The 13,130-nt window shown below is 35.2% G+C and overlaps 1 protein-coding gene across 9 annotated transcripts in view; it reads right to left on the reverse strand.

Annotated features, from left to right (window-relative positions):
* Positions 1–13,130, reverse strand: part of SKIC3 (SKI3 subunit of superkiller complex) — a 137,867-nt gene that overhangs the window by 108,279 nt on the left and 16,458 nt on the right. For all 9 annotated transcript variants that reach the window (XM_056824668.1, XM_056824664.1, XM_056824660.1 and 6 more), the window contains 4 exons: positions 7,106–7,249; positions 5,858–5,949; positions 5,223–5,298; positions 2,111–2,251 (listed from right to left, as the gene is read on the reverse strand). In XM_056824668.1, the coding sequence (XP_056680646.1) occupies positions 2,111–2,251; positions 5,223–5,298; positions 5,858–5,949; positions 7,106–7,249 (453 nt within the window). The remainder of the gene's footprint in view (positions 1–2,110; positions 2,252–5,222; positions 5,299–5,857; positions 5,950–7,105; positions 7,250–13,130) is intronic.

The raw sequence follows: 13,130 nt of genomic DNA on the forward strand, positions 1-13,130 counted from the left end.
CTTGGAGATGTCTACACACACTCACTCTTTCCCTGGAGGTTTGAAGCTGGCTGAGAGACTTTTATCTCCAAAAAACTTTGGTTTTTTGGACTCTGGCTCTGGCTCTGAGCAGTGGAAGCTGACCAGGGCAGAAGCTTTTGAGTTGGTCATCTATAAGAGAGTTGAGCTGGCCAGGAAAAAAGGAGAGACTTTGAACTTTGTTTCTTTCTGAGCATAAGCTGAGAGATCTGGCTGATTTGTGAAGAAGAAGAAAAGAAGATTTTGAACTGCTATTGTCCTCCATCTTTCTAACTGTCCAAGAGTCTCACTTGTGACTCCCCAAACCCTCAATTTTATATCATTTAGATTAGGGAAATTCCTCATCCCCCTTACCTCAGTTTCCCATCCTGTTATCCCAATAAACCCCTTGACTGAGAAAGCAACTAGAATATCATTATAATTCAACTCAGGAGGGAGGGAAGGAGTCAAAGGCTTCAAGAAGATTGGGGAAGTGAGGGAGGCAAGGGAGGGAGGGAGGGAGGGAGGAAGGAGGTTAGGAAATAGATTGATCCATCAACAATCAGTAGGGATCAATAGGCAGAAACCCCAGAGTAAACCCCAGAGCAGTGTCCCCTTGTGTACCAGCATCCCTGTGTGTGGCATCCCTCCATTACAAATAAGCAGGTTCAGGTTCCCTATAGCAGCCATTGCTGAAGAAACAGGTTCCCCTCAGTTTACCTTCTCTATCTCAACAGTAACAGTTTGTAGTCAGCTTACATTTCTTTATTACAGCTTATTTCTCTTGATGGTTATATTGATGATTCAGTGCAAGAGCTCATGCATATACAAAGAACTCAAAGTCTAAGATTCAATATTCTAGTCCCATGCTTTTCCCAGACACAAGGGACATATAATTTCTGTTCCCAAATGTAGTGAGGGATTCACTTTATCAAATAGAAGATTCTAAATGGAAAAATTCTATAAAACTATGTAAATTGTTAAACAAAACACTTTCTGCTTTTCAATATTAATTTTTTCCAGTTTTCCATTTTCTCAATGATGGAAGGACACTAAAGGCTTGAAAACACATTTGATTTTACTATTGCCAAAAAAATGATGACAACTACTGAACCAAGTGCCTACTTATTTCATCTCTACAAATTCTTTATCAGGTTCTCACTGAATATTAAAATTTATGGTCAAAGAACACCAAAAAGCCACATGTGGACACAAGAAGACTTGAAATGTTCAATAAACAATAGGTGATATAAGACAGAAGCTCAGGTCCTGGGTTCAAATTTGACCTGACATTTACTAGCTATGTGACCACAGGCAAGTCACTTAATCCCAATTGCCTAGTCCTAATTGCACTTCTGACTTAGAATTGTTACGTAATATCTATCCTAAGACAGAAGGTAAGGATTAAAAAAAAAAGCATATGAGAAAGACTGGAGCTGAATCAATGAAAAGGGAATCATCTGCATAAATATGAGGTTATGACTAGATATCACAATGTCAGTTTCTGAATAAAAAAGTAGATAGCTTGTGGCTAATCTTGAGAACTAGTTTATGACTGGTGTGGCTATTTTAGAATGAAAAAATAAATCATGGAATTTAAGCTGGAAAGAGTGGCATCAGGGAGTTGAGGAAACCTCTAAGTAAATATTAAAATCTCCCAGTATAAAGGCAAGAGGTACTGAAAAGAGGAAGATGGTGAAGAATGTACCGAAAACCTCAAGAAAAGAGATAATGGCTGCATGTTCTAAATAACTACTATATTCAGATGGGCTGGAAAATTTTGATTAAATCAATTTCAAAAGCAAGGTATCTTATTTCAGGAAAAAAAACTTCCTTAAAAGCCTTCAAAAAGTAGAATGGACTATCTCAAGGAAAAATGATAAGTTTCTCTTCATTAAGGTTTACAGTCAGAAGTAAAGATGATTATTTATAGAAATTACAAAAGAAAGTATTTTACTCTTGGTAGAGACGGAACTAAATGGTTACTAAGATCAATAACAAGTATTTAATCAAGCAAACATAAAAAATCGTTCAACTAAAATTCTGTGAAAACTCTCTGTGTATACGTGTGTTCAGATATGTACATTTATATGTATGTAAAAAATAAAGTTACCAATTGTTGAATTTCATCATTTTCCTCTTCAGTACTCTCAGAGAGTAGTTGAGTTAACTTTATCCATAACTGATAAACCTCTTGATTCTCTGCGCCATCTTCCTTCCTTATTTTTATCAGTTTGTGCCATGTCTGAGCCACCTGTCAAAAAGGAGAAATGATAGGGTACTCCAAAAACATTAAAGTGTGGGTATAAACTGACCAAGTTAATATTAATATTCTGAACTTTATTTTTATTGAGCTATTCTTAATTTTATCAATTTATTCTAAATATCAGGTTTTTAAAAATGATATTCAAAAGCAACAGCCATTCTCAACTTCAACTGAGCTCAGATTTAACAAATCCACTCCAATCAATAAACATTTATTAAGAACCTACTGTGTATGTGCCAGGCATTGTGCTAAATGCTGGGAATGCAAAGGTCAAAAAAATAAAAGGCTCTATCTTCAAGTTTATAGCTTATTGGGGGATGGGGGAGGGGAGGTCAACATGTACACAGAAAAGTAAGTAAAAAATACATAAAAAATAAAAACAAAGCCCCTTCTGGAGGACAGCACTAATAACAATTAGACTAGGCCTCCTAGAAAAGGAAACTCCTGAGCTAAGCCTTGACAAAAGCTGGGATTTCATGAAGCAGAGGTGAGAGAAAGCATTCTAAGAACAGGGGACAGACTGTACAAAATCACAGAGCTAAAAAAGGATGGTCATGGATGGGGACATCGACCATGCCAGTTTCACTGACTGAAATATACTAAGGAGGAATATTGTGCCAGACAGCCGGGAAATGCAGGTTAAAGTCAGTTTTCCAAAGAGCTTTAAATACAGAGGCCTTTAGAGTTTCTCTTTTTTTTTAAAATAAAAATAGTAGCTTGTTTTGTTCAGGAGCTTCTTGATCAGGGAAACCACATGATATGTGGAGAATGGGTTGGAAGAGGAAAAATGGATACAGAAAGGTTAAATGAGAAAATATTACGTCAGAGGCAAGGTACTGAAAATCTGAACCAGATCAGGAGTTGAGAAAAGAAAATCAATGTTAGATCATAGGATCTTAAAAAACTCTCAGAGGCCATCTAAAGGCTCCCCTCATTTTGCAGATGAGGAAACTGAAGCTCAGGTTGCCAAAGGTCACTCAGGTAAAGAATTATCTGAAATGGGATTTGAACCCTAGGTCCCCTCACTCCAGAGCCATTGCTTTTTCCACTCTAGGACCAAGGAAGGGTTGAGGATGACTCCAAGGTTTTGTACCTGAATCACAAGAAGAAAAAAGTTATCAACAGTAACAAAGAAGTCAGAATGTGGGAAGCATTTATGGGAATGATAGGCTCTGTTTCAGACACGGTGAGTTTACAATGTGTAAAGAACATCCAAACTGTCACAACCTAATATGGAGCTGGTGAGATGGGACTAGATACCAAGATAAATCTGGACCTAAATATAGAAATCTAGGAGTTGTCTGTCTAGACCTGGTAAGTAAACTCATGGAAATCACACTGAAATTTAATGAGATCATCAGCAAAGAAAGGATCAAGAATGAAGAGGGTCCTGGACAGATCCCTGAAATTTTCCCACAAAGAGAAAGTGGTATACAGATGATGATCCAGGAAAAGAGACTGAGAAGCAGCTAGTCAGGAGGAGAGCCAGAAGAGAACAATGTCATAAACTCTCAAATATTCCACATCTCCTATTCCCCTCTCAGTGGAGAACTCTCCACATACACGTTGCCTAACCCAGAAGCTTTTCTCATCTTTGTTCTCTTTAATATAATTTTGCCTCTTTAGTAAGTATATCTAGAAAAGTGATGCTAAAGTCTAAATGTAAAAGCTATATTGACTCTTCCTAATGCTGAAAAGGCTGAGTTTTTGCTGGGATTTTTTTCATCTTTGCAGATCTTTTCCATCTTTCTGTCATTTGCTGACCTTCCAGTTTCATCCTTAAATGTAATGAGTGTCTTTGCTTAACTCAGTTATTGATTTCATTTTAATTAAAGATTCCATTAAACTGGTTTTGCCTTCCACAGCTTCAATGTTTTATGAAGCAATAATACATATAGTCTTGAATAAAACTTTTCTTTAAAATTTTACAAATGAGTTTATATTCTAAACAAGGGCTATCCTTGGTTTTTATCTCTTCACCTGGCAAGAAACATCAAGCATTTTCTAATAAAGGTGTTTTAAGAGCTATTTTGCTCTCCTCATTATGGCAAATTATTTTCATCAGTTAAACTTGTGCATATAATTATAGTAGTAATATCTGTATCCTTTCTTAGTTCAAATTCCATTTTTTGATGTTAATAACTTGTTTAAATAGGTCAAGTTAAAGTGGTTGCTATTGCAAACCGTTTTTTTCCAGTAAAATTCTTTCTTCTAGCTTTGTATTACTTTTGATCTTTATTATAACATGTCTGTCACCTGACTTTATCAAAACAGCTAATTAAGGAATTATGTTCTACCAATAAGAGTACATAATCACTGATTTCCTAGGGCTTTTTTAGGAGCGGCTAGATGGCATAATGAATAAAGTACCAGAAGTAGAGTCAGGAGAATCTGAATTCAAATCTGGTCTCAGAAACTTAATAGTTGTGTGACCCTAAGCAAGTTGCTCAACCTCTATTTACTTCAGTTTCCTTATCTATAAAATAGGGATAACAATTACACCTACCTCCCAAGATTGACGACCAAATCATAAAGCACTTAGCGCAGTTCCTGGCACACAGTTCTTGGCACCCACTATATAAATGTTGGCTACTACTATTATTATTTTGAAATATAACCAATTTTACCTTTGTAAGGTTACTCTAAACATTTCCAGCATTGTGGAACCTACCAGAGTTTACACTACTCTGGCAAAGCTTTCAAGAATACAAGATCATCAGAGTAATTGTTTTTTTCAAATCAATACTACCCTGTTAAAAGAAGCATGGAAAAGATACTAGAGGAATTACTCCCTCTTCTTCTGAATGGCTTACACCATTAGCTGAAAACTTCACAAATTGGAAATTCAGTTGCATAATACTATGGTAAAACTTTTAAAATTTAAGGTAAAAATTATATACCTTTAATAATGGCTTTATAGCAAACCAAATCTAGCACCTCCAGAAAATTACTAACCAACCTCCAGGTATTTCTTTTCTTGGTGATAGAGATCCACAAGCTTCTTACAGACATCACACCACTTCTGCTTGTCAACACTTAAAAAAATAGAAATGTCTTAATCTAATTAAAAAAACAATCCCAACAATTTGCATCACTTACTGTTATTAACTGGGTACTATTTTAGATAAAAGCTAAACTCTCATAAGTAAAATGTCAAAAGAGTTGAGCCTGAATACTTAAGTAGTATATTAAATAATTGTCTCCAAAAATAAAGGGTCACAACTAAGAGCTTTGTTTTGGTGTTGTGAATATTTCAAAATTTTATGTCAATATTTATTCATATCAATTCATAATTATAATGTATAAAATTTATATTTTATAAGCCTGTAACATCTTAGTTAGATTTACAGAAAGACGAATAAGAAAAAGTTCAAATGGTATAAAAAAGCATTGAAAGGCTGTGATATGCAGTAGCAGAGATGATACCACACCAAACAAATTAGAAAATTAAAGTCTGTGGAGTTATTCTGTTGCAATCCTTTAAAAGAAAAAAATCTGATTCTCAATGTCAGTTATTTTTTAAAGTTTTAAAAATCAACAGCTTATTCTAATTCAAACTCACAAGTAAATAATCTTTCACCATATGCTCATTACCTTTCATAGAGATCCAAAAGCTTTTGGTAGACAGTGATCAAGTCATCCTTGGCATCTGTATGGTTAGATTTCTCATATAAACTTGCTAACCCCTAAATGAATCAGTAGTCAGTCAATTTTCCAGATGTATAATATACAACACATGAGATTTCTTTATACATTCACATCACTAATTAAAGTTGATGGCTCATTTGCAACATTTTTATGATAAAAGGTTAAAACACAATCCCCAAATCCTGAAATAGCATGGCTCATATAATATTGTCTTCTGTCATATGAATAAGAAAAGCAAAAACACTTTTCCCCTCATTTTTAACAGTCATTAAGTATATAAAAAAAGCATGACCTTAGACACATTCTAGCTGGGTGACCCTGGGCAAGTCAATGAACTCCCACTGGATAGCCCTTACCACTCTTCTGTCATGGAACCAATAGATAATATTGATTCTAAGATGGAAGGTAAGGTTTAAAAAAAATTAACTGTTCTAAGTGTAGTGACATAAAAATATCTTTACTTAGAAAAACAGCATGGCATAATGAAAAGAACACTGCTTTGTAATCAAAGACTTCTAGGGTAAAATATATCTCTGCCACTTAGTTGTGTGAGTTTGTGCAAGTCTAAGGTCCTTTCTGATTATATAGTATACTTTTTTCATTAAGGGGTCTTTATTATAAACAGATGATTCAACTTCCTTGTGTTCATGTCTCTTATTCTATTTTCTTTCACAGAAAATAGTAAAGCAGGATGTGAATGATTTATGTCTGAATAGTCAAAAGAAATTAAACCAGGAAAGATACTTAAATATTAAATTTAGAGTACTTTATAACATTAAAATGATCAATACATAAATCTAAAATGTATTCAATTATAAAATATTTGACTGACAAATTTTTCTTTAAAAAACATTTTTAATACTCAATTTCCTACAAAGATACTAAAAAAGCACAGAAATGTCTATAAGAACTTTTTTTTGTGAACTTACAATTACTCTTCAAGTTTGTATACTTAATTGGCAATAATATAAGCAAGTTGAATGCTGAACTGTGGTAAGGTACTCTAGTTTGCTCTACTTTTCCTCAAATTAGCCTTCAGATTTAAAGACTATTCAACTCAGAATATCTCAAATACAAGTTCTGAGGTTTCAAAGTTATCTTTGAAATATCCTGTTACTTCAATTCTGAAATCAGTAATATGCTAGCTAGTCTTCTGAAGACATAGCAAAAATGTCTATCTAATAGCACACATACCTGCCAGGCCAATAACTGGTCTGGTTCTAGTTCAGCTGCTTTCTTGTAGGCCCCCTGTGCTTGATCAGGCTGTTCAAGTTCAGCTGCTGCCACTCCAATAAAAACCCAGGCATTGTAATTATTCTTCTCTTGTTTCAATACAGTCTGCTCAGACATAAAGGAGATCATTAATTTATGCCAAACACAAATCTTCTCCCCAACCAAAAAAAAAAAAAACACCACAATGACAAATTTAAGAGCCTGAAGCCATTTTGCTAGTGAAAATCATTCTAGAATGAACTGGGAAGACAAAATGGCTCAAAAGTGCCTTTCTAGTCCTAAAATTCAATTAAGTCTACAATATTTCCAAACTAATAGGATCATAATGGCATGCCTAATAACAATAACTGATATTTATCTAGCATTTTAAAGTTTGAAAAATGTTTCACATTCATTATTCTCACAGTAACTTTGTCACTGGGGTAAGGCAGGGTTTACTACTCTCATTTTATAGATGAAGAAATTGGGGCTCATCAATGGCTTGCCCCTTGATCCCCTTATCAACAAGATTAGAACCCAAATTCAAACTCCAAATCCAATATTCTGTCCACTATGTTAAAATTGTTAAACACTTATAGAGACTAATTTAAATAGTATATTTTATATGTAGGTTTTAAAATTAATGATCAGTAACTAAGTATTATATTTTATAAAGTTTTATTAATAATAACTAAAGCAAAAGAACTGCCTGATCTCAGCCCAGTCGCAGGTCAAAGAGAGGAAGAAGGAGGAGTTACAGCAACTTAAATACAATCACACAAAATGCAAGGACACCGGAAAAGGGAATTATGGGAAATACTAAGGGATTTCTGGGGGATGAAGTCCAAAGGCTCAAAACCTCCATTTATACATACTCCCCTGTGATCCTGATGGGAGACCAGTCTCCCCAAAACAATCATGGAAATATAATCAACTTAAAAATTGCAATAATTTGTGGATAAAAGGAAAAGAGAACAAAATCAATCATTATTAGGTTGAATGTTTTTTGATTTGAAGGATAAAGTTGACAGTATAAGTTTACAGTATCTATTAGCCCTAGTAACTATGCATACCCGAAAGCTTTAGACTATGGAAACCTACCATTTATTGATAAATGTCATGGGACTGTGTTAAATGATTGTATCTGATTCCAGGAGAAGGGAAAAAGGAGTAAATGCCAAGTAGCACGAGGTCAAAAAGGGCCAAACCAATCTAGGAAGAAATGTTGAATTTCTAAGCCAATACAAAAGGACTTGAACCTAGTGTGAGAATCAAGGTTACAGTGCTTGTTATATGTTAAGATGCAGGACTCCTCGTACCATACTCCTTGTGCAATATTCTGTCAAGTACCTCAAGTTAGCTATCATCCTGGCTCCCCTTACTCCTGACAATAAAGGTAAAATCAGGCCAGGGAATGATTTTTCCCATTTGCTGCTGAAACCCAGTCCCTTCTCTCTTATAGTTTGGCAATTTTCTGTAGTACTGGCTAAAAATGGGTAGACTGCTGTATTGTTGTTATTGTCCTACTAGGCTTGTGGGACATAAGTCACTTTAATTGGACCTTGCTACTGATTCAATGATTCAAAAACCTGTTTCAGGTTTATTTTTTACTCAGGATTTTATACACAAAAGGTTTTTATTTTTTACCATTTGTGTGCTTATTATTTTTATACAGAACTTAATTTTTGCTTTTTATTTGGGATTATTTTGAGGGCAGTTTGTTTTTCTTTTGACAAATGTTTCATATACCTCATAACTCAGTCATGTATCCCAGTGTGATTCTGGTATTGGTCAACACCTCTTCAGGGCGGACTGTATAATTATCCTAAAAATCCAAGATTTAAAATTTTTTGGAAAAATTTCAGGAAAAGGAACTTGTCAACACCACAAATCAAGAAAGTAGATCCTTTTGGAGAAGGTGCTATAAAGATGCCTGAAGAAGCCACACACTGCATCAAAAGATCCAGAATGAACTTTGGGATATAATGAACTGAACTGAAGGGGGTTGAATGTACTTACTCTGAACGTAAACTCTTATGCTAGAGTGAACTGCCCCCTAATTGGCATCTTGTAAATGCGTCTATCAATCACTTTTTGTATTTTTTTCTCATCTCTAGCTATTTTAATTTCCTCTTAGAAAATGCAATATTGTATGTACTTATAGCTAGAAGATGTTTAGAGATATAAGATGGTTTTGTTTAAATGATCCATTGGGGAATTGGTCTCCCAAAGGATCACAGGGGAATTGTGTCAAGGGGATCTTGTCCCCTCCCTCTCCTGGAGGGCCAGCCCAGTTCGTCAACATTCCCCACATATCAGAGTTTGCCCAGTGAACATCTGAAGGTCAATAAAATAAAAATAAATTAGGTGGGGCATACCTGGCTGCTTGGATGGACACAGGGCTGGAGAGACAGGTAAGGGGGAAGAGAAAGGTTAATGGAGGCTAGGAAAAGTGTTTTACACTTAGAGTAAGAATGAGATTTAAAATTATGATTGTCTACTCTTTCTAATAAACTTTATAAAAATTAATAACTGGATAGATATATTAATTTAATTGTAACAATATTATGTATCCATAGTATTTTTATTTACATAATATTTTATATTACACATTTGGTTTTAAAATGTTTATGTAATTTTATCTGCTTTCAATTTGCCTTCTTTCTATATATGACTCAACAAATCTTAAAATTAGTTTGCATTTCCCCCAAGAAAATAAATTAAATAAAAACAATAAAGAACCGCTTACTTTTCAAATGGAAAATTTCCCAAATACCACATGCCAGACTTAGTAAAATTCAATTTCTGAAAACTTTAAACAAATAAATTACCTAAAACTTCATCTTTACCCTCACATCATTTACTTAATTTCAAGTCTCTACATTCCAACCCATTATATTCAACTTCTCACCTGACAGTTCCCTTTTACCTGTTTCACCAATATTTCCACTTAGCATGATTCTTGACTTGTCTATACAATCCTCAATTGGTCTATTTGTGCAGTGTTATAGGAATTCTGTACCATACTGTATTGATTTAGAATCTTGAACTCTAGACACTACATTTCCCACAATCCCCTTTTCCTTTTCCTGTCCTATGTCACTGGTTAATTTGGTATTCAGTTTCAGTTCTGACCACTCTGCTACAAGCCAGAGAGACCAAATTAACCAGTGACACAGGACAGGAAAAGGAAAAGGGGATTGTGGGAAATGTAGTCTAGGGTTCAAGATTCTAAATCAATACAATACACTATTACAATTAGTATATAGTCTTCTGTTACACAGAAGAATTTAATGCAGGGATTATTGATTTGACAAATAACAGCCACTAAAAAAGTAAAGCTGATCCAGGACAAAAAAAAAACTCAGTCATCTAGTAAATTGTGTTGGGACAATTATTGATCTTGGAATCAGAAGATCTGGATTCAAATGCTAGTTCTCTGATTAACAACTGATTATAGCAAAGTTAATCTCTCATGGTCTTGGTCCCTTCATTGGTAAAATGATGGCCAGTGAACTAAATGTCACTAAGGTCACTCCTAGATCTAATATTCTGTGTTTCTGTGAACTACTTATGTGTTATGTAGAGATGATCCATGATTCTACAATTTTAACTAGTTAGAATAGTCCATATTTTTGCTATCTATAAGACATCTCTAGCAACAATCTGCCCCTGGCACTAGTCTACTGAACAAGTTCAATTACCATCAAGAAAAGATCATACCACCTACTAAAAAACACCCACACCACTGATGGAAGAAATTATACAAATATGTGCCCTGATCAACAGAATCATAGCAAATGTGTTCTGGTGAAGCCATTTCACTATTAGGTATTCATATAACTTCAGGCTGAGCTACATTCCCAATGCTATATAACATGGATAGACTTTTCAAATGAAATACTTTGAGCACTCTGTGATCTTTTTTCAGCTGGACATGACTTCTTTAAACTGCAGGTTGCTTAATAAGGCTATGTATGTCTTTCTACATAGTACAGAATATAATACTAATGTATTCATTTAATAAAGCATCTAATAGCATGTAATTTCATATCTACTTCTAGGAGCTCAGTTTCATTTTATGCTTTCACCCCTGCTGACTATAACCCACTTTAACTTGGGAGATGGTCTTCAATGTTCTAACAGCCAGAAAATTCATTATCCTAGGGGAGACTGATAAGAAAGCTGTGCAAAACTAAGCTGGACTGGCTCTTCAATAAAAGACTAAATCTGTTTCTAGGTCTTACTTTACACTTTTTAGCTTGATAATATTTCCCAGAGTGCCAGCTCTTCTGGAATAGCCTTTGAAAAACACGAATTACCACCAAGCCACAATGAGGACTTTAGTGGAAATGTTCTAGTAAAATTCTAATTATCAAAATACTAAACACTTATGTCTGGTTTTGCAAGATACTGAACTAGGTAGTAGGGTTACCTTACTCCCAATCAAGGAGTTTGTAATCTTGGGTAGCTAGGTGGTACAGAAGACAGTGCTAGGTCTACAGTGAAGAGGACTAGAGTTCAAATCTGGCTTCAGACACTTACTAGCTAGCTGTATAAACCTAGGCAAGTCACCTAACCTTGTTGCCTGAAATTTCCTCATCTCAAAAATGGAGTTAACAATAGCACCTACCTTCCAGGGTTGTTATGAAACTCAAATGAGATAATAATTGTAAAGTATTAGCATAGTGCCTGTCATGTGGAATGTAAATATAAGCATTGTTGTTAGCCATTATTAATATAGTAGAAAAGATATGTAGACAGATAACTTATTAAAATATAAAGTACTAACACACACACACACACACATACACACACACACAACAGTAAAATAAGGAGATATTTCCTATGAGGGTAAGAAAGAGGTAAAAAATATCAGAAAATGCTTCATGAAGAGATGGGGCAAAAGGTATCCCTTGAAGGCAGACCCTGGGACCATTCTGAACATGGGTGCCAATGACTTTTGTTGTTGCTCACTCAGGTCTGACTCTTCATGATCCCATTTGAGATTTTCTTGGCAAAGATACTGAAGTTATTTGCTATTTTCTTCTCTAGCTCATTTGACAGATAAGGAAACTGAGGTAAAAAGTTGCATAGCTATGAAATAGATTACTTGACCTGGATTGATGGTATTTTGATCAAGTGCTCTACTCTGTCTGTATCGGGACTCAGATCTGATTGACTATAACACATCTCAATCTGACTGCTGTTTCTTTATAAAAAAAGGTTTATTTAAATATTTCACCACAGGGAAAGGAAGGAGAGCCAATGGAGGTTTCCCTAAACACTTTCTCTAGTTCTCCTCCCACCAATCTAAGAGATCCTCATGGATCTTTTCTTCTTAACTTGCTGCTGCTTACTTCTAATCTGACTGCCTTTGAACCCCCAAAATAATATCTGGCTTCCTGACTACTGGCCCCCAAATATTGTTGGTAGACAAGTTATAGTTCAAGTTGGTTTGATAGAGTGAAGGAAAATGGCAAAGTCACCCTAAAGGGTCCAGCCAAAATGGCTGCAGCTTCACTTGCTGACAGACAGATCTCTTGGCTCAGGTTGGCTTCTTCTCAATAAATATGATGTCAAGTAGGCAAATGGAACACAGGAATAAGGTCAGTGGGAACAGATGAAACCCGAGTGGATTAATCTCTATATCAGAGACTGGATAGTTGATGGGAGAAATCTCAGATTCAGGGCCAATGGGTTCCAACAGGAAGTCTGTTATTTCCCTGGCAGGAAGTGTTCCCTACCAGCTCACCAAGAGACAGGTACACTCCCCTGGAACACTCTGTTTGTCTCTTTATATATGTTCCTGACACTCTTTAGAACCTTTTCCTTTTGTGTTCCATGCATGAGCCAACCTTGGTTTGCAAAGTCAAGCATCTGTCTTCTGCAAACTCTCTTATCTGTCTTTTCCCTCTTACAGCTAGTAAGTATCTGAAATTTGAACTCTGGAAGATGAATCTTCCTGACTTTAGGCCCTGCATTCTATCCACTGTACCACCTAGCT

The sequence above is a fragment of the Monodelphis domestica genome, chromosome 3, assembly GCF_027887165.1.
Source record: "Monodelphis domestica isolate mMonDom1 chromosome 3, mMonDom1.pri, whole genome shotgun sequence".
In the NCBI taxonomy this organism is placed as follows: Eukaryota; Metazoa; Chordata; class Mammalia; order Didelphimorphia; family Didelphidae; genus Monodelphis; species Monodelphis domestica.